The sequence below is a fragment of the Plasmodium brasilianum genome, chromosome 9 (genome assembly GCF_023973825.1).
Source record: "Plasmodium brasilianum strain Bolivian I chromosome 9, whole genome shotgun sequence".
NCBI classification, from domain to species: Eukaryota; Apicomplexa; class Aconoidasida; order Haemosporida; family Plasmodiidae; genus Plasmodium; species Plasmodium brasilianum.
This window is the reverse complement of record NC_090122.1, coordinates 685,287-706,081: the sequence shown is the minus strand read 5'-3', so window position 1 is coordinate 706,081 and position 20,795 is coordinate 685,287. Positions and strand designations below refer to the sequence as shown.

Sequence of the window (20,795 nt, the reverse complement as noted above, 5' to 3'; positions counted from 1 at the left end):
GGTATACAGCATCCGCGTGTAGAGGTGTGTACTCCTTCTTAACTGCCATTCTTCCACCCGGATTGAGGAAAACCCATATCTTGTAAGTATGAGTTTGTCGAAGTTTGCTAGAAATACTTTGCAAATTAGCAAAGTATGTTCCATAGCGGAAAAAAAAGCAAGCAATAAAATAACAACACAGAACGGAGTTCGAAATGTGAGTAGCTGTATTAATAATGTACATAATAAATGGATGAATAGGAGATACGTGAACGGTCGAGTTAATAGTGATAGAAGAAAACATTTTAGTACAGGAGAAAGTTATGAGTTCAAAGCAGAAACAAAGAAATTGCTACAAATAGTAGCTCATTCGCTGTATACAGATAAAGAAGTATTTATAAGAGAGCTAATAAGCAATTCTTCTGATGCAATAGAAAAATTAAGATTTACTCAAAATGCATCCATAAAAATTGCAGATTCCTCAGTAGAAGAGGAAAAGAACATTCCGTTCTACATAAAAATTTCTACGGATGAAAAAGAAAAATTATTTATTATTGAAGACAGTGGAATCGGAATGACCAAGCAAGAAGTAATTGATAATTTGGGGACTATTGCAAAAAGTGGTTCTTTAAATTTTTTGAATTCGATAAAGGAGAAAAATATAAAAAAAAAAAATACCTTAACAGAGTCAGGTGAAAAGGAAGAATTGTCAAATACAGGCGATATCATAGGGCAATTTGGAGTTGGATTTTATAGTTCTTTTGTTGTTTCAGATGAGGTGGAGGTTTTTACACGTTCGTATGAAGAAAATTCTGTGGGTTATCATTGGAAGTCAGATGGAAATGGAATGTTTACATTGAAAGAAGTAGATGACATACCCAGAGGAACAAGAATAGTTTGTCATCTGAAAGATACGTGCAGGGAATTTTCCAATATCCAGAAAGTTCAGCAGATAGTGGAAAAGTTCTCCTCCTTCATTAATTTTCCTGTTTACATAGTTAAGAAAAAGCGCATCCAGGGAAGCTCAGCAGAGGGGATAGAGGCAGCAGAATCAGCAGAATCAGCAGAAGCAGCAAAAGTAGCAAAAGCAGTCGAAGTATCCGAATCGGCCGAAGCAGATGCAGTGGAGCAGGTCGGCCTACGTACGGATTCCAAAGGGGAGAGAATGAACACCGGAGCTGATGTAGCAGAACAAGGCCCATCAGAAGAAGAGGCAAAGAAAAGGAGTGCAACTGAGGGTTGTAGAGCTGACGATGTAATGACGGAAGAAATTCTGATAAACAATCAAAAACCATTATGGTGTAAGGAGAACGTGTCGGAAGAAGAGCATCGAAACTTCTTTAAATTTTTGAACAAGAAAAAAGGTTATGATGACAATACTAGTTATATATATAAGCTTATGTACAAAGCAGATGCACCTATGTCTATCAAGAGTGTTTTTTATATCCCTGAAGAAGCACCATCAAGACTATTTCAGCAAAATAATGAAATAGAAATATCGTTATACTGCAAAAAAATGTTAGTGAAAAAGAACGCAGATAACATTATACCCAAGTGGTTATATTTCATTAAAGGAGTAGTTGACTGTGAAGATATGCCATTAAATATAAGTAGAGAAAATATGCAAGATAGTACATTGATGAATAAGTTATCTCGAGTTGTTGTTACAAAGATTTTAAAAAATTTAGAAAAGGAAGCAGATCATAATGAAGAGAAATACTTAAAATTTTATAAAAATTTTAATTATAACTTAAAAGAAGGTATTTTAGAAGATTCGACAAAGAATCATTATAAAGGCATTTTGATGAATTTGTTGAGATTCTATTCCATTAATCTAAACAAATATATATCTTTAAAAGAATATATGAACAGTGTGATAGATGGTCAGAAGAACATATATTACTTTTCTGCAAATGATAGAGATGTAGCTTTAACGTCACCATATATGGAACCTTTTAAAAAACAAAACATGGATGTACTATTACTATTAGAAGAGATCGATGAATTCGTTTTAATGAATTTGCAATCATATAATGGGGCAAAGTTTGTTTCAATTGACACATCCCAGAATGAAGATCTAGATGATGTTATATTAAACGCTAATAAGAATATTAATAGTAGTAATAGCAGCAATAATAATAGTGGAAAACAAAATGAACAGTCCAATTTTTTTACACAAGAACAGAAGAAAGAATTACAAAAATATTTTAAAGATGTACTAGGATCGAAATGTTCAGAAGTAAAATTTTCTGAACGCTTAACTGTATCACCTGCTGTTGTTACAGGATTTTTATCACCAACACTTAGGAAAGTTATGAAAGCAACTATGAAAAATGCAGATTTTCAAGATAATATGCTACATAACTTACCAGCAACCTTAGAACTGAATCCCACGCATACAATCATTACATCCATTTATCATTTAAAAAATACTAATCAGGAGGTAGCGAAATTGCTAGTGCACCAACTTTATGACAACGCATCTATTGCAGCAGGGATATTAGACGACCCTCGTTCGCTTCTAACCCGATTAAATGAATTGCTCTTACTTACGGCAAGGTATGCATATCACTATGAACGAAAGGATTCATCTGAGCAGGTTAGCCCGGTGGACGGGGAAGCATCAGATACTAAGTCAAGCAAAGTTGTAGGAGAAGGGGGTGCAAATGATGACGATGTGAGTGGTAGCGGCATGAGCAGTAGTTCAAGTAGCGGCGGCATAAACGACGGAAATATGAATTCGACTGACGAAGTGGAAAGGAAAGAAACGCAAACATCCAAACTGTAAAGAAGGTATGCGCGGGTATATACCATGTACCTGCATGAATAAATGAGCATACGGTACTTTTACGTGAAAGGTGTGCTTACATGTTTACACGTATGGTGGCAGCTACAGCTTCAGCTTCATCATTCTTTTTGTAGGTTCATTTTAAGTGTGCGTATCGACAATTCTTGTCATAACTTGTACAATTGAGGTTACCTACTCATGCATGTGCATATATGTATATGTATATATATATATATATTTTTGCATTTGAAATTACATTTACCATTTCATATGCATTTTAAAACGTACCAATAAACTAGTAACTGCTTGAATGTTGTCGTATCACCTTCTCCCATCTGTGCTAAGTTGTAAATAGGCAATCCTTACAGGAGTGGACAATTTTAAAGAAGAAAAAAAAAAAAAAAAAAATATAGCATAATAATAGCTCTTTTTTGTAATTGTGTATTTTTTAAATAAAATATATTTTTTTTTTTTTTTTTTCGCATTTATTTTATATGTATGTAACTATGTAACTGCACAATTACGTAAATACATAACTGTACAATTACTTAACTATGCGAGTGCATATCTGATCAGTTAGCACAATGAAATCTTTAGTGAGCAATTTGTTAAGAATGACTTTTTAAAATGATAAGAAAAAACTGCTTCGAAAGATACGACAAAAAAAAAAAAAAAAAAAGAGACACAAAAAATATAATGAAGTGTAAAAAGTATAAAAAGCATAAAAAGTTTGAAAAGTATAAAATGGCGTAAAAAATTATAAAAATTTATGGAGAATTATAAAAATTTATGGAGAATTATAAAAATTTATGGAGAATTATAAAAAATTATGAAGAATTATAAAAAATTATGAAGAATTATAAAAAAGTATAAATTGGCACAAAATGGTACAAATTAGTCCCTTTTAAGTTACTTTATACACAAAATGATAAATTAAAAAAATAAAAAAATAAAAAAATAAAAAAATAAAATAAATAAAAATAAAATATTCTATCATTTTGAAAAAGTGAATGAAGGTAAATCAGAAAGAAAAAGAAAAATAAACTAAAGCATTATTTTTTTCATATGTTAATCAATAGTGAAAAACATTATAATGCTTTTGTGTGTGCACATATATATTGTTCTATGCAAAAAAAAAAAAAAAAAATAAATAAATAAAATAAAAATAAAATAACCGATAAAATGGAATAAAATATAGTGAAAAGGAGCGAAAAGGAATGAAAGACGTGCAGGGGTAATATGTGCTATATAAACATATCTACATGTTTCTTATGTGGTACAATTCCTATATTATTGTCCCCAACTTCTTACTGCTTTTATTATCTTCCATTAAGGAATCCTGTGCAGAAACAACTCGAAGAATGGTTTTCTTGCTACTCTCTTGTAACTCTCCAGTTACTAGAATTTCATCTAACAAATAATATGCTTTATGAAAATTAAAAATTAAATCCAACTCACACACGTTACCAAAATATTTGTCCAGTATTTCAACATAATGATGTATTATTTCCAAGGTGATTAACTCGTTGTCATTTTTGTCAATACACGCTATGAAGAACAGGCTGGCGTACCTGCAACAAGTAAACAGTAACGAGTACACACATATATTTGCGCCCGCTATTCATCAAATGTCAAAAGAAATATCCACAAGGTGAAAATTTCACTATTTTTGGGTATTTCTCAGATAAATGTGGAAGAAAAAACGCACTTATGCTCATGATATGTAAGTGTACACGTTCGCATACATACCCACATACATACATGCTTACATACATACGTACATACACATAGATATACATACATACGTACATACACATAGATATGCATAAATACATATTCACATATACACATTTATGTACGCGTGTATATGCAACTGTCATACCTTTTGAACACCAGCTTATATTCTCTCCATTCTACGAAATTGCAAAGCTTCGGAGTTCTGTTCAATGTTATTTGAGATGTTTCTCGTATTATTTTTGCTTTCTCTTTTTGAGATAAGGGTATATACCACTTTGCAAGTCTTGTTTTGCCTTGACGGCTTATTAGTAACACAAAATGTATCATAATTTGAGCAATATATACAATAAAAAAAAAAAATAAATAAAAATATATATATATTAAAATAATAAACCCCACAATTCTGTTTCCTTTCCTTTATAACTGCTAAAAAATTCGTTAAAAATAAATGAAAAATGGGGAAAAAATGAAAAAAAATGAAAAAAAAATGAAAAAAATGGGAAAAAAAAAATAGGATAATATAAAATAGGAAAAAAAATAGGAATAAAATAGGAAAAAAAATAGGAAAAAAAATAGGAAAAAAAATAGGATATAAAATAGGAAATAAAACAGAATATAAAATAGGAAATAAAATAGGAAAAAAAATTAATAGTAAGAACAACTTTTTCCCTTTCCCCAACAACAAAATTGAAAAAAATAAAAAAAAAAAAAAAAAAATATATATAGCAGTAAAATGAACAAAAGAAAAAAAAAAAAAAGAAAAGGACTAAATATTTCAAAATTAATTAATCATATAGACTTATCACTTAAAAATGCTATATTATAAATAAATAAACTTTAGAAAAAAAGGGAAAATGTGTTTTGTGCTGAATGTACTAAGAAAAATGTTTATTTATGAAGAACAAATAAAACAAGATTGAGAAAGACTAAATATGTAGGGTTATAATCTTTTTTTGAATTCTCATTTTTCCGTTGAATTGTTAACACTTATATATTATTATTGTTTTCATTATATCCATATATTATGTGAATGCATACATATATATTAATTTTGATAACATGTATTTGAAACGGAGTATTTTAGAAACGGAAAAGGGCAGTCATGGGTGAAATAAAATAGTGTAATTGGGAAATAAAAAGGCTATTTATTGTTACCATATGAAGGGAACAGCGATACGAAGCTTATCGTTAAATATGGAAATAAACAAATAGATACGCAGTGATTATGTTTATATTTATGATGATGAAGATAATAATAATAATAATTAAAACACATGGATAATTATTATAATGGGCACTAATAATTTCTCTGCTATGACAAACAAGTTGAACATCTTAATTTAAATATAAATGCGTGAGGAAAAAGGAAAAAACAAAAAGGAGGAAATGAGGGACTTCCTTTATTTTGTTTTCCTTTTTTTTTTTCCTTTTCAGTTGTAGTTCTGTTATTACTAATGGAAAACCTTCAATTAAACGCAGAAGTGAATTTCAAATTAATATCAGTTAGAACATTCGCAGGATACAAACAACTGACCAAGTGAAATTTTGCAAATTAATAATAAAATGTGGAAAAATTCTGTCTCTTGCCAATTAGTACGTAAACATGTTACTCAAGAGGAATAAACAAACGAATGCGTAAAAGTGTATGTATAAGTATGATCGTGTAGATTTATGTGTTTGTATTTATTTGTGTTTTCGTGGGACACCCATTAACTAGAACACATTCCTTATTCAATGACCACTAAGCAGCTACGACTCTATCCTTAATTACACACTTATAAAGGGAAGGGGGGGGGGAAATAATAAAAATAAAGAAGAGAACGTGTAATATATTGGGATTATGATGTATATTATTTCATTAAGTTATTTAATTTTTTCTTCTTTATTTCTATTTTATGTTATTTTTATTTTTTTCGTTTTAAAATTATAATAAATTTATTGTATGTTAAATAGGAATACTAGCCTATTTTCTTGAAAGGGTGTAAAAAGATCATTATTTAAAAAGAGATAAAAATACATTTCTGAAATGTGGAAAAAATTGAAAATGGAAAAAAAATCATTTTCTTACATGCACTGTTAAGGATCTTACGGTCTTTTCCTTTTTTTTTTTTTTTTTATTTATTTATTTCATAGCAACCAAATAAAACGTTCAGACTTGTTAAGATATTAGAATCGTTTTTTCGTTTTATTACTTCATTGCTTTATTATTTTAAGAATTTTTTATTTTATTATTTTAAGAATTTTTTATTTTATTATTTTAAGAATTTTTTATTTTATTATTTTAAGAATTTTTTATTTTATTATATTATGAGTTTTTTATTTTATTATATTATGAGTTTTTTATTTTATTATATTATGAGTTTTTTATTTTATTATATTATGAGTTTTTTATTTTATTATAATTTTTTTTTTTTTTATGCCATATTATGATAGTAACCCGAGTTAACCGTTATATATTTTCCCACTTTTTTTTCCACTTCTTTCTCGATTTTATTTTCCATTTTGTTTTCCACTTCTTTCTCGATTTTATTTTCCATTTTATTTTCCATTTTGTTTTCCATTTTGTTTTCCATTTTTTCTTCCAATTTTTCCATGACATGTTCAGGTATTTCTATTGAATTATTTTAGTAATTTTATTTTCCCGTATTTTACAATTTTATGTATTTTATTTTTTGGTGTAATAAGATATATCATTTATTTTTCTGTGAGAATTATCTTATGACGTTGAAAAATTAATAAAGCTTAAATTATATTTTTGTATAGGTAGTCCCTATTTTGCTTAAGGGACGAGCGAAAAAAAATGCCAAAAACATTCCAAAAAATTGTTAAAAACATTCCAAAAAATTGTTAAAAACATTCCAAAAAATTGTTAAAAACATTCCAAAAAATTGTTAAAAACATTCCAAAAAATTGCCAAAACAATACCAAAAAATAATTTTAAAATGCCAGTAAAAAACTTTTTAAATTAAACAACCAAATTACGAACATAAGTCCACACAGTACACACATTTCATACCTGTAATAAAAAGTATGTATAAAAAGGCGCATTTATAAGTATGTAGTAAAGTTATAATACATGTACTGTATATTAAAGTAACAGTTAAGAGAAGATAGATATTGGAAATTCCGCGTAAACAAATTGTACGTACACGTTATACTTTTAAAAAGTAGTTTGTAAAATGGCATGTTTTAAGGTACCATCAAAGTATGTGTACCCAAAAGATATGTGTGAATTAATAAGAGAGTTAACAAACGTTATAGAAAAAAAAAAAATAGAAGATGTCGACAGGAAGAAATTATGGGATATAACAAATAATATGTATGATCAATGGGTAAAAGTAGCCGAATCAGAAAAAGAAAAAGACAAAAAAGATTACTTTAAATTAATTTCCTTTTTGACATTGCTTTTATCAACAAACTGGTTTACAGAAGAACAAGAAGAAATTGAATTTATAATTAATGAAATTTATTATAATTACATAGGAGTGGATGAGTCCTTCCCAGAGGACGAAATTACAAGAGCAATTGAAAATTCACTCGGTGCGGAAGTGAAAAAGGTATATCTACATAATGCAATGTCACTTTTTGCAAATTAGTGAATGAAAAATAGTACACACTCGATCAGACGTCGTTGTGTATGTCGAGTGTAGTCTTAACTGGTTTGCATATTATATGCACATATATATAAATATATATTCGCTGCTTATTTTGTCATATTTCGTTAAATTTTGTCATATTTTGTTATATTTTGTCATATTTTGTCATATTTTGTTATATTTTGTCATATTTTGTTATATTTTGTCATATTTTGTTATATTTTGTCATATTTTGTTATATTTTGTCATGTTTTGTTAATTTTGTCATATTTTGTTATATTTTGTTATATTTTTTTTTTTTTTTTTTTTTTTTTTTTTTTTTTTTTTTTTTTTTTTCCTGAACAGTGCATAATTAATAAGAATGCCCTTACTGTGGAATTCATAAAAGGTGATTACGGAGAGGGGGTTTTTGATGGGAAACTTGTGCTAGACATAAATGATGGTTTATTTTTGCACACACAAAAAGAAATTTTACAATATACTGGTAAATTACCTGTCGATTCCTACGAAATAGAGCTAGCTATTAATTCGTACAATTGGAAACAATATGAACAAAAGTAAAAATTAATTTTTTATTTTGTTACTATTATTTGGTCTCCTTTTATTTACCCACTTTGGCAAATTTAACTGTACTTTTTTTTTTAGCCGTTTCTACTTGTCATATGCATTTCGTTGTTCCTTATTTCGTTGTTCCTTATTTTGTTGTTCCTTATTTCGCTGTTCCTTATTTTGTTGTTCCTTATTTTGTTGTTCCTTATTTCGCTGTTCCTTATTTTGTTGTTCTTATTTTGTTGTTCTTCATTTCGTTGTGTATGTGCTTCTTCATTTGGGTGTTTCTTCGCGTCGTCATTTCTTTATTTGCATTTGCATTTGCATTTGCATTTTTTTTTTTTTTTTTTTTTTTTGATACATTCATGTGTCTTGTTTTATTACTTATATTTGGTATGCACTTTAATTCCACATTTTACTTAATCTTTTTTATTCATTTAAGACAATCCCAAAAAAAGAAGAAGCAAAATAAATATAGCTCACAACACATATAAATCTTCTGAAGATTTTGTTGTATACTCTATTTATGAATTTAAGGCAAATAAGAAAAAAATATTGAAAAACTATTAACTGAACATTTGAAAATGTATATTAATTTTTCCCTCTGCAAATTTTCTTTAAAAAATGTAATTTCTCAATTATCCCACATGTACGAATGAAGTTAAAAAATTTCGAAAGGGGTAATAAGGAACAAAAAACAAAAGAAAAAACAAAACAGAAGAAACGGAACAGAAGAAACGGAACAGAAGAAATAGAACAGAAGAAATTGAACAGAAGAAATAGAACAGAAGACGCGAAACAGATGAAACAAAACAAAATAACAAAAACAAACGAAAAAATAAAAATGAAGAAACAAAAACAAACGAAAAAACAAAACTGACGAATAATATCAATGGACAAATGCAGTTGTAATTTAAAAACATCAAAAAAAAAAGCAAATAACGCGAGAAAAATATTATTTCACTAAAAAAAGCAGAAACGCATATGCAGAACAATTGATTATAACTACAAATTGTCATATGGACAGCAAAAAAAAAAAAAAAAATTAAAAATTACCCAAAAGAGTAAGGTGACACACATAATATGTGCACGTGTAATATATACATGAGTATGTATGTTTATACACTTCTGCTCATGTGTGAACAAATACGCAAATAAAATCATGTATCAACAGCTACGTTGGTACAAAACATATACTTCTATACCGAAGCACATTCAGTCAATATCTCCAAAAAAATTTCTAACCCAATTATTTCGGTCAATATGTTCCAAATGTTTTAATTTAATGCTTTTTTCTTTTTTTGCACTTCCATTATGTAAACTTCCATCATGTGAAGATGAATTATATTTGGAATCATGATTTGTATTATCTGTTATCTTGTTTGTTATTTCCATATTATCTTATAACTTCAAACCTGTACAACTTTTCATAACGTTCACATTCGCTTGTTTTAATTTTAAGTAATTTCCGCCCCCAAACCCGTCGTTTTTCTTGAGGAAATTCCTAGCATTAGACGCTGCTGCAAATTATAAACGTTCGAAAAAATAAATAAATGATATATTACATATCACATATGTGTATATATATATATATATATATATACATAATAACATGTACAAACGTAAGAGGAGCAATTCACAGCCATATCACAAAAATTGGTACACAATTTCACTAAACGGATGAAATAAAAGTGAGCAACACAAGCTCTTCATTGTTATCATTGTTTTCACTGTTATCATTGCTTTCACTGTTATCATTGCTTTCACTGTTATCATTGCTTTCACTGTTATCAGTATAATCACTTCTATCATCGTTGCAGTTACTTTTTTCGGCACTTTCGATCATCAGAACTTGAGTATTCTTCCTATTGACGATCTCCGTGTCGCTCATGCTTCCTTGTTCCTCATATGATGAATTTACGTATTTGCTTCCATAACTACTCATACCTGTAAATGAGCGTCTTTCATTTTTCTGTGGGCTCTCTTGTTGATTATTAAGTATGCTATTAATATCAAAACAGTTAGTTTTATTATCCTCCCCAGTATCATCCTTATTATTGTTGATGTTCGCTTTTTCTTCGTCATTTCGCTTCTTTATTGATACTTTAATTCTAAGAGGGTGGTTAATATAGTGATCTGTCTCGTTCATCTTTGTATACTTATCATTGTTTAAAATTTGATTTCCCACTGTTACGTAATTCTTTGTTATCTTTTTATCTGTCTCTTCCAATGCGCGATGATGGATTTTTGCCATCGTACTTAAAACATGGACTTCACTCTTATTGTCTATGGCATCTGCATCTGCATCTGCTTCTATAACTAATGGATCATTCAGAGAATTCCCTAAATTCAAAATTTCTCTTTTATTTATTACATCACTAACACTGCAGTCGTTGTTATTACTTGCATTATTGTCATAAATATAACTGTTGGTACTCTTCAATTTATCCCATTCATTTGTATAATTTTTTTTTTTTACACTAGAATTTTCTTTTAACAAAGTTTTCTCAATATTATAGGTAATTTTGAAGATATCATTTTTTCCCCTCTGATCTTTCTCTTCATCATAACTGTGTTGTTTGTAAATATTTTTATTACATCCCATTTTTTCACTAATGTCATTCTGTTCGTTATCACTAGAGTAGTCGCTCTCATCGTACCTGGATTTATCTGTATGACCATTTTTTCCCCCATCTTCCTCACCGCTATCAATATTATTAGTAACTCCATCGCCTTGTTCTTTTTTCCTCTTATTTTTGGTACCATCCCCCTTAGTATACTTCTTAAACGATTCAATGCTTTTTTTCAGTATGTCCAATTTTGCTGCTCTATTTTTATAGGATAAGGATCGATGTCTTTGTTTTTCCTTCTTATTACCATTTATACAGCTCCTATGAACTGCTTCTTTCATTGGTTCCTGGGAAAAACTGGCAATATCGTTTTCAACATTATTTGGGTTAAGAACGCTGTTATAATAATACACTTTCTTTTTTTCCTTGTCTAATGATAAATATTTTTTTTTTAAAAAAATATCCTTACTGTTATGAACATTTAGATCCTTCTTACTATCTGAGTTATTATTTTTTTGATTCGTATACATTTTTTCCTTTCCTCCTTGTTCACTATAATTTCTTTTTTTAAATAAACAAATATTGCTTTTTTCGTCCCATGCCTGTAAATCAGAAGAGAACATTTTGACACGGTTGGGGTGATATGCATAAATATTACTACTATTATTTGCCTTATCCTTCTTTCCATTCCCATTATTCAATAAAAAATCGTTATAATCGCCATGATGATTGGAACTAGCGCATATATTTCCACCCCAACTATCACTGTACAAGTATCTCCTTATACGTGCGGTGTCAAGTTCCTCTTCGCTACTCGTATAATTGCCATAATACATACTTCGCAAATTATTGGCATGATATAGACCGCTATCCTTTAGTATGCTTCTATTCCGTAATAAGCTTGTAAATGTATTTTTAAATTTCAATTTTTCATATAACTCTTTTTTTTTCTCTATATATAATTTTTTTAATAAAAATTTATTTATAATTTTCGATTTCTCATATTCCTTATCAGCGTAACTCTCTTCGCTTGGATCTGTTTCGCTTCTTAAAAAGTTCTGCTCTTCATACCCTTCGCTCATTTGTCCATGTATATGTCTACGTATGTAATTATCCCTATTTATTTGCCTATCTCTGTGTCTTCTGCATATTTTTAAATCGATATCATCCGTACCTTTTCCTATTACTTTGTACTGGGGGCAAACTTTCTCACCAGTAGCAGTTGAAAGAATACCAGCAGTACGTAGAGGATTGTTTATTTTCTTATCTCCATATATTATAAAAGGGGTATTACATTTAATTGAATCTCCTGCATTATCATTGTTTAATACATGTATGTCCTTTTTGAAGGGGATAAATTTATTATTTTGTCCACCTTTAACTGAGTACTGTTGAATGGGTACCTTCACAATGGACACTCCCCCGTTTGGCATTCCCCCAATTGGTGCACAGCCACTCATCTGCTTCTCTATTTTCGATCGATTAGAAAAATTGTATTTATAATATTTTAAAGGAAATTTAAAAAAAAAGGGGGAATGATGGTTATTCATTTTGTTTAACAGATTCTGAGATTCTTTCACTTGAATACTCTTATTATAGTTTATAATATTCTGAGCAAAATCAAATTTTTTCCCTCCTGGAACTCTTTTATTAACACTATTCTTCTCTTTCTCCTCACGTTTCTGCTCCTTTTCTTCGTTCCGTTCACCAAGTTCGGGATATGCTTCACCTGGACGGTTTCCACCTCCACTCACCCGGCTGTCCTTACTCATATGGATGTCGCTACTTACCCGTCTGTCGCTACTTACCCGCCTGTCGCTACTCACCCGTCTGTCGCTACTCACCCGTCTGTCGCTACTCACCCGGCTGTCGCTACTCACCCGGCTGTCGCTACTCACCCGGCTGTCGCTACTCACCCGGCTGTCGCTACCCCGCCAGCTGCTGCTACCCTCGGTGGTATAGTCACATCCGTCTGAACGCTTTTCCAGGTTATACGAAATTTTAAATTTTAATTTTTCTTCATTGTCTTTTTGTTCCTGCCTTAGCAAAGCTGCAGTAATTTGATTGTGCCCCCCTCCTTTCTCCTCATTTTTGCACTTATGAACCTTGCCCAAGGAAGGTTCGCTAACTGTGTCGGATTTCTTTTTATTTAATATATGAATAACATCCTCAAGGTCCGAATCAATGGTATGCGATGCTTCTCTCTTCATACATTCATCATCGTTCGTTTGTACTTGTACATCTTTAAAAAATTTTTTTTTTGTTTGAAAAATGCTTTTACCCTTGTTAAGATCTTTATTGTTTTTAATATCAAATGTTTTTAAGGTAACTACTCTATTGGAGGTGTCTATAAGAGAGATATGAAAATTTTCTTCTTTTTTCTTGACATTTGTTTCCTTCGTTGTTTCACAAGTCAAACCATCTATATCTTTTTCAAGTAGATTTATTTTTTTTTTTTTTAGATTATTTTGTATGATAATATTTTCTCCTTTCTCATTTTTTTCAATAATTGGCATTTTCTGTTTTTTTAAAATATTAAGTGTATGTAATTCGTTGTTCTCGTGATCTGAGTTATTAGAAACATATCTATTCTTGTAGCATCTTAAGATTATGTTACTTGGATCATATAATTTTTCGTACAGCTGACTATGATTTATGGTATTTGGGTTTAACACTTCAATCATGTTTTTCCTTTCTGGTTCAAAGTACTCGTACATTTTATTTCTGATTGTTGAATTGTTATGTGAAACGTTTTTTAGGTAACTGTGCAGGCACTTTGTATCCTTAATCTCGACGAGCAGCTTACTCTTGATAGTGCTCAAGGGTACATCCGTTCGCTCTGCCTTTTCGGCTCCATACAGCTCTACATTTTCTACCCCTTTTTGCTCTACCTTTCCTTCTCCTTCCTCTTTATCCCTCTTCAATCCTTCGGATGCGCTGTGTTCCTCTTTTTGATATCCCCTTTGCGCATTATCCGCTTCTCTTTCTTGCAAATAAAGCAGCTCGGGATATAACACATAATGAGGAGAAGTCTTCAAATAGGATGGTATTTTAACATTTGTATTTTCTTCAAACTTAATTGATTTGACAGCATTGGACAATTTACTCATTTGAAAATTGCTTTGAAGACTACCAACAGCAGTGTTATAAATCTTATTTGTACTAACGATTTTATCATAAAATATTCCATTTGAAAATTCCTTTTGTAACTCATTACAGATTAACGAATTGTTGTTTAACTTTGTATTATTATGTAATTCCTCATTACTATTTATGAAATCAAATATGTTGTTTGCAAATTTTTCTTTATGTACATAATCATTTATTTCCTCCTTTTCATCATACTGCTTTATTTGACTATATCCCAAAGGGCTACTAGTTTTTAAGATACCATCTGAATTCTTTAATATGTAAGAAGAACATAATAAGTTTTCTTTAATACTATTAGTAGATCTATTTCTTGCGAATTCAAATTTACTTTTTGCACTTGTCATTTTTCATTTTTGTTTATTGTACAACGCTGTCTGTTCGATGTTCTTTTCTTTTACCACCGTTGGATGTATATCCCCTTCATGCGGGCACGATACACGCATGCACATGTGTAAGTGTGTATATATGTGTGTTATTATGCAAGTGCGTATGTATAATTATATGAGCATATATTCCTAGATGCACCCATATACGTGAATACCTACATGAATGTACACACACAGTGTCCAGAAGATTTATTCTTTGCAAAAAGGATGTTATATACATATATATGTTCGGGAGTTATATTCTGCATCTACCTTTTGGTTTAAAAAGTGGTATTACTCGAATGGTAAACAAAATGAAACAAATGTACATATACATACGGAAACATAAAATGTGGAACACTTAAACAAGCTTCCCATATGTTTGTCAAGACACAAATACAGGCAGGGGGGAGGGACTAAAGAAAGACAATACAAAAAACAAAAACATAAAAATATGAAAAATATGTAGTAAAAATATGAATAAAAAGGGGGAGAGTTAAATATTCTTGTTTTCCACCCATCTGCAAAAAAATGAAAAATAGGATTAATTTTCTTAAAAATAGCTATTTTTATAAATGGGGTGTAGGCAGAAAATATAAATCGACAAATTGTTCATGCACTTTATAAAATTTCAAATATTTATTCTTTCAAATATTGGATTACGGTTGGTCGCGAGTTTGCGTAATCGCTATAAAATGAAGAGAAATAAAATAATGGACTGAAATAAGGCAGGTGCAGTGAAATGAAATAATGGAGTTGAGTAAAATAATGGAGTGAAATAAAATAGGGGAGTGAAATAAAATAGGGGAGTGAAATAAAATAGGGGAGTGAAATAAAATAGGGGAGTGAAATAAAATAGGGGAGTGAAATAAAATAGGGGAGTGAAATAAAATAGGGGAGTGAAATAAAATAATGGAGTTGAGTAAACTAAGGGAGTGAAATAAAATAATGGAGTTGAGTAAAATAATGGAGTTGAGTAAAATAATGGAGTTGAGTAAAATAATGGAGTTGAGTAAAATAATGGAGTTGAGTAAAATAATGGAGTGAAATAAAATAAGGAAGTGAAATAATGAATTAAAATAAAGGGTAAAAATGGCAGGGTGCGAAAAAGTAAAAAATTTAGTAGTGCAACAAGGAATACTCCATAAACGTTTTTATGTAAAATGGGGTATACAAAAAAAAAAAAAAAAAAAAAATCTGGAGTTTCTTTTTCTCAAAAACAATTTTTCTTATTTTTTACAAATTCGAATAGGCATAAGCGTACATACATATACATATATAAGTGTACTTGCACATATATACTTTTTAACAAGTTCACGTTCGAAGGGGAAATTTCAAAATTTCTCATGTATTCTTCTCTCTTCATAAAGTTTTTAAACGATATATATTCAGTAAACTAAAATAAAATAAAATAAAAAAAAAAAAAGTATGAAATTATGAACATAATGTATACATATATATTCCATCAAGATACATAAACTTACACACATAAAGGGGTCACTCCCCCTAATATGGTATTAAAAAAAAAAAAAAAAAAAAAAAAAAAAAAATGCATTACACCGTAAGGATGAGCAAGAGATTCATAAAACGAGATACTCACTTTTAAAAGGAGGGAAATAATCAAATAAATCGGAAGAAAAAATAAAATACTTACGCAAAAATAATGATATAAATTTTCAAATTAAATAGGGAAGCAAAACAGGAAAGTGAAAATTTCAAATTAAATAGGGAAGCAAAACAGGAAAGTAAAATTTTCAAATTAAATAGGGAAGCAAAACAGGAAAGTAAAATTTTCAAATTAAATAGGGAAGCAAAACAGGAAAGTGAAAATTTCAAATTAAATAGGGAAGCAAAACAGGAAAGTAAAATTTTCAAATTAAATAGGGAAGCAAAACAGGAAAGTAAAATTTTCAAATTAAATAGGGAAGCAAAACAGGAAAGTAAAATTTTCAAATTAAATAGGGAAGCAAAACAGGAAAGTAAAATTTTCAAATTAAATAAAGAAGCAAAACAGGGAAGTAAAATTTCTTTCTTGTCTCCCGTTGTCCACATAAAATTAACGAAACAATTGCCACTTAAAAGAAAAAACACAGGCAAAAAATATCTACTATTATATTTTTTTATCCTTTTTGGAGAAAACATAAAAGGAAGGTAGTTCTAACGTGAACAAAAATAAAGTTTTGCATACATGTATGGGTGAAGAAGCGGGAAATGCTTCCTTTATTTCTTTTTTTTTTTTTTTTTTTTTTTTTTGTTCGATACGATCATCACAACAGCAAATGAAACAAAGAACATAAAACAGTTAAGGGGAGAACAGTTTAAAATGAAAGTTTGGGCGTATAATGAGCGGGGAATTATTAATATGAAGGCAGATACTACGAAAAAAAAAATAAATCTGTCTGGATATAGTGTAAATAATTGCTTATTTACGCCATCGTATGGTACGAAAAATTATTTATTTATTTTTTTTTTCATTTATTAAAATTGTTCAAGTTTACAGAGGAGCGCACAATTTTGAAAAATATAATTACGAAGTGGTTTCCCAACTTTGTTGTGCGTCCCTCTTCCGTTCCATTTTAATTCTTTCGCATTTGTTTCTGTTTCCTTTTCCTCAGCAAGACAACTTGAAAAAAAAATTAAGTGCTCACAAGAATTTTCTTCCGGCGAACAGGTTTGTTTTATTAAATAAATGCAGTATTATATAAGCAGTATAATACTACGTTAGCCGCATCATACTATGTTAGCCCCATCATTCTATGTTAGCCGCATCATTCTATGTTAGCCGCATCATACTATGTTAGCCGCATCATACTATGTTAGCCGCATTATACTATGTTAGCAGTACAACATTACGACAACAGAATAATACTTGAGTAACATCACAATACAGCATATACAGTATAATGCGCATTAAACATGACAAGTAACAACATCAATGGAGATCGTAACAACAGGGGGAACCCCTCCGATGAAAGACGAATAATAAAACTTGCAGAAGAGGATATAAACAAAATAGCAGCGGGTGAAGTTATAATAAGGCCATGTAACGCTTTGAAAGAGTTAATCGAAAACAGTCTCGATGCTAATTCAACAAGTATTAGTGTTCATTTAAATAAAGGGGGGTTGAAATCTCTACAGATAATTGACAATGGGGATGGTATACATAAAGATGATTTACCAATAGTGTGTGAAAGATTTACAACAAGTAAGATAACAAATCATAAGGATATAAGAAATATCAAGACATTTGGTTTTAGAGGAGAAGCATTAGCATCTATTTCGTATGTTTCTTATTTAACAATAACTACTAAAAAAAGGAACTCTCCGTTTTGCTATACATGTACTTATAAAGATGGAAAACCAATACAAAAAGAGCCAACAATTTGTTCAGGTAAAGATGGGACGATAATACGATTCGATGATTTATTTTATAATATGCAAACAAGATTAAAAACGTTAAATCATAATGATGAATATAACAGATGTTTGGAAGTTTTGCAAAAGTATGCTATTCATTACCCGCATGTTTCTTTTACATGTAAAAAGTGGTTAAGTAATACCGTTGACCTGAACACGCAAAATATGGGTAAGGGCATAGGAGGACTAGGAGGAATTTACGTTATAAAAAATAAAAAAAAAGAAAAGTTCGAAAGTATTGTCAGGGAAGAAGCGAATGTAGTTGGTACAAGGGTACACGAAGAAGGACAGGCCAGTAGTACGAGAATGCACGAAGAAGCAGAGCATAGCATAGGGAATTATGGTGAGGAAAAAATTACCAATGCAGCTGAAGATTATTCTGTATTTGAGAAGAAAATATTAGAAGAGGAAAAATACTTGGATGAAAATTATGAAAAGCACTTGAATAATGTGAAATCGGTTATACAAAAGATATATGGTAGAAATATTTCTAGAGAGTTAAATAGTATATTTATAAAAGAAAATATTCCGACCTTTTTTAAATGTTATGGTTTAATAAGTACTCCTAAATATGTCGGTAAAAAGGGTACTTACATTTTTTTTATAAATGATAGATTAATTGAATCCAATATTATAAAAAGAACATGTGAAAACCAGTATGCAAACTTCATACCAAAGGGTAACTACCCATGGGTGTACTTGTCATTACGACTAAAGTATGATATTGTTGATATTAATGTGCATCCTACTAAAAAAGAAGTACATTTCTTGTACCAGGAAGAAATAGCTCAGTTGATATCCAAAAAAATTGAAAATTTTTTAAAAAATGTGTACAATATTAGATGCTTCGGTGTGCCCACTTCAAATCTTATGCAAACCACATTCAACTTAACATCAGCAAAGGGAGGTGTAAAGAATGAGCCTCTTACCAGCGCCTCTAGTAGCATCTCAAATATGAATGGAAATGTGAAAGGAAATACCACCCCCAATATCTCCGTCAGTGGCGAGACAACCAAAAAAGCGGTGGATACCAAAAGAGTAAGAACAGACCACAAGCAAATAACCCTGACAAACTACTTTGTGAAAAAAGAGGAGCATAAAAAGAACAACAAGGAGGACAGGTCATTAGTAGTATTTGAAGATAATAATGAATATGAGGTGTTAAAGCTGGAAGCACCGAAACCTGCTCTATTTAATGTAAATGTAGATAAGCATGTTAGTAATACAAGATATAATAGAAAATATACATGCGAATGTGATGATATATCCAGTATAAGAAAATTAAAAAAGATATGTGAAGAAAAAGAAAAGAAAGAATTAACTGAATGTTTAAAAAATTCAATTTATGTCGGAGCTGTTGATAGTATTCATAGTTTAATTCAATATAAGGAAAAATTATTAATGATAAAAATGCCTTTAATTATTAAAGAAATAACTTATCAATCTATTTTAAATAGAATAGGTAGAATACCCCCTTTTAAATTTAACCCTCCTATACCTTTATACGATCTGTTACTAGTTGCTGTGAATAATTATTATTCTGGATATTATGAAAATCCTGACTATGTTCATAAAAATATGGAAAGAATATGTAACGATTTAGAACAACTATTTTATTCATATATAGAAATGTATACCGATTATTTCTCTATCATTATTGAAGAGGGATGTGTAGTAACTTTTCCCGCATGCTGTGGGGAATATTTTCCTGGACAAGAATTTTTACCACTCTTATTTTTAAGACTAGCTACACAAATTGATTATGAAAATGAAATTAATTGTATTAATGGCATATGTTATTTACTAGCCAATTTTTATTCAAAAATTACTCTCTTGGATGACCAGGAATGGACATTTCAAGATGATCTACTTATGATAAAGGAAAACGAAATGAATATGTTAATGAATAAATCGCATGAGAAAAAAGAAGCATCATCAACTAACACAGAAAATGAAAACTACCTTTTTGACAATTTACTAGGAGACGAAACAGTTATTGATGTCAACAAACATTTAGCAGTCTCTAAAAACATTAACTTGGTTTTTGAAAAATATTTTTTCCCCATGATTCAATTAAATAATCTGATGAGAATTCCACACACCTTTTCGAACAACGGGTATATAATTGAATTGACCTCGTTAAACCAGTTATATAAAATTTTCGAACGGTGCTAATGCAGTTATTCGTATGTAGCTAACACCGAGGAAGATGGGCCTGCTGAGCGATGGTAAGGAGGAGAACAGGAGAAGAGGTGACAAAAAGAGAGGGGAAAAAACAATGAATGATGCAGAATGAACAACGAAGAAATAAGAATGAAGAACGAAGATCGAAGGATGAACAATGCAAGAACTATTCAACGTAGGAAACGGCATGCCGGTTCCATACATCTACCACATGATAAACCCATCGCCAATATTTTGCTCTTTATTGAGCAAGAAACAAACAAAGGATAGCACTGACAAGGATAAAAAAACAAAAAAAAAGAGTTGTAGTTTCCCCCCCCCCCACGTTTGACAAGTGGATATAGTATTCTTCCAAAAATTGAATATATCTCACCGTAAGACTTGCCTCAGAGAATTTTTTCCTGACCTTGTCATGCGAAATGATAAATTATTTTAAATTCATTAAAATAAATTATGCTCA

General features: G+C 30.0%; 8 protein-coding genes across 8 annotated transcripts; 4 read left to right on the top strand and 4 right to left on the bottom strand.

The window, feature by feature from the left end:
- Window positions 1–88: 88 nt before the first annotated feature.
- On the top strand, window positions 89–2,767 carry MKS88_002784 (heat shock protein 90; the record flags this gene model as incomplete). Its single annotated transcript, XM_067215824.1, has 1 exon — window positions 89–2,767. One exon carries the CDS (start codon window positions 89–91, stop codon window positions 2,765–2,767), a length of 2,679 nt encoding a protein of 892 aa, XP_067073365.1.
- Window positions 2,768–4,052: 1,285 nt separating this feature from the next.
- MKS88_002783 (AP-1 complex subunit sigma) lies at window positions 4,053–4,831 on the bottom strand (the record flags this gene model as incomplete). The annotated part of the gene is made up of 2 exons (XM_067215823.1): window positions 4,053–4,338; window positions 4,650–4,831. The coding sequence occupies 2 exons, from the start codon at window positions 4,829–4,831 to the stop codon at window positions 4,053–4,055; spliced, it is 468 nt and encodes a 155-aa protein (XP_067073364.1).
- A 1,414-nt stretch (window positions 4,832–6,245) lies between these two features.
- MKS88_002782 (uncharacterized protein) lies at window positions 6,246–7,098 on the bottom strand (the record flags this gene model as incomplete). The annotated part of the gene is made up of 3 exons (XM_067215822.1): window positions 6,246–6,278; window positions 6,464–6,525; window positions 6,942–7,098. The coding sequence occupies 3 exons, from the start codon at window positions 7,096–7,098 to the stop codon at window positions 6,246–6,248; spliced, it is 252 nt and encodes an 83-aa protein (XP_067073363.1).
- Window positions 7,099–7,683: 585 nt separating this feature from the next.
- On the top strand, window positions 7,684–8,661 carry MKS88_002781 (uncharacterized protein; the record flags this gene model as incomplete). Its single annotated transcript, XM_067215821.1, has 2 exons — window positions 7,684–8,061; window positions 8,446–8,661. 2 exons carry the CDS (start codon window positions 7,684–7,686, stop codon window positions 8,659–8,661), a joined length of 594 nt encoding a protein of 197 aa, XP_067073362.1.
- An 80-nt stretch (window positions 8,662–8,741) lies between these two features.
- On the bottom strand, window positions 8,742–10,044 carry MKS88_002780 (uncharacterized protein; the record flags this gene model as incomplete). The annotated part of the gene is made up of 2 exons (XM_067215820.1): window positions 8,742–8,936; window positions 9,895–10,044. 2 exons carry the CDS (start codon window positions 10,042–10,044, stop codon window positions 8,742–8,744), a joined length of 345 nt encoding a protein of 114 aa, XP_067073361.1.
- A 277-nt stretch (window positions 10,045–10,321) lies between these two features.
- Window positions 10,322–14,713, bottom strand: MKS88_002779 (uncharacterized protein; the record flags this gene model as incomplete). Its single annotated transcript, XM_067215819.1, has 1 exon — window positions 10,322–14,713. One exon carries the CDS (start codon window positions 14,711–14,713, stop codon window positions 10,322–10,324), a length of 4,392 nt encoding a protein of 1,463 aa, XP_067073360.1.
- Window positions 14,714–15,682: 969 nt separating this feature from the next.
- On the top strand, window positions 15,683–17,607 carry MKS88_002778 (uncharacterized protein; the record flags this gene model as incomplete). Its single annotated transcript, XM_067215818.1, has 5 exons — window positions 15,683–15,777; window positions 16,424–16,752; window positions 17,011–17,175; window positions 17,350–17,405; window positions 17,536–17,607. 5 exons carry the CDS (start codon window positions 15,683–15,685, stop codon window positions 17,605–17,607), a joined length of 717 nt encoding a protein of 238 aa, XP_067073359.1.
- A 43-nt stretch (window positions 17,608–17,650) lies between these two features.
- MKS88_002777 (DNA mismatch repair protein MLH) lies at window positions 17,651–20,326 on the top strand (the record flags this gene model as incomplete). Its single annotated transcript, XM_067215817.1, has 1 exon — window positions 17,651–20,326. One exon carries the CDS (start codon window positions 17,651–17,653, stop codon window positions 20,324–20,326), a length of 2,676 nt encoding a protein of 891 aa, XP_067073358.1.
- Window positions 20,327–20,795: the final 469 nt, after the last annotated feature.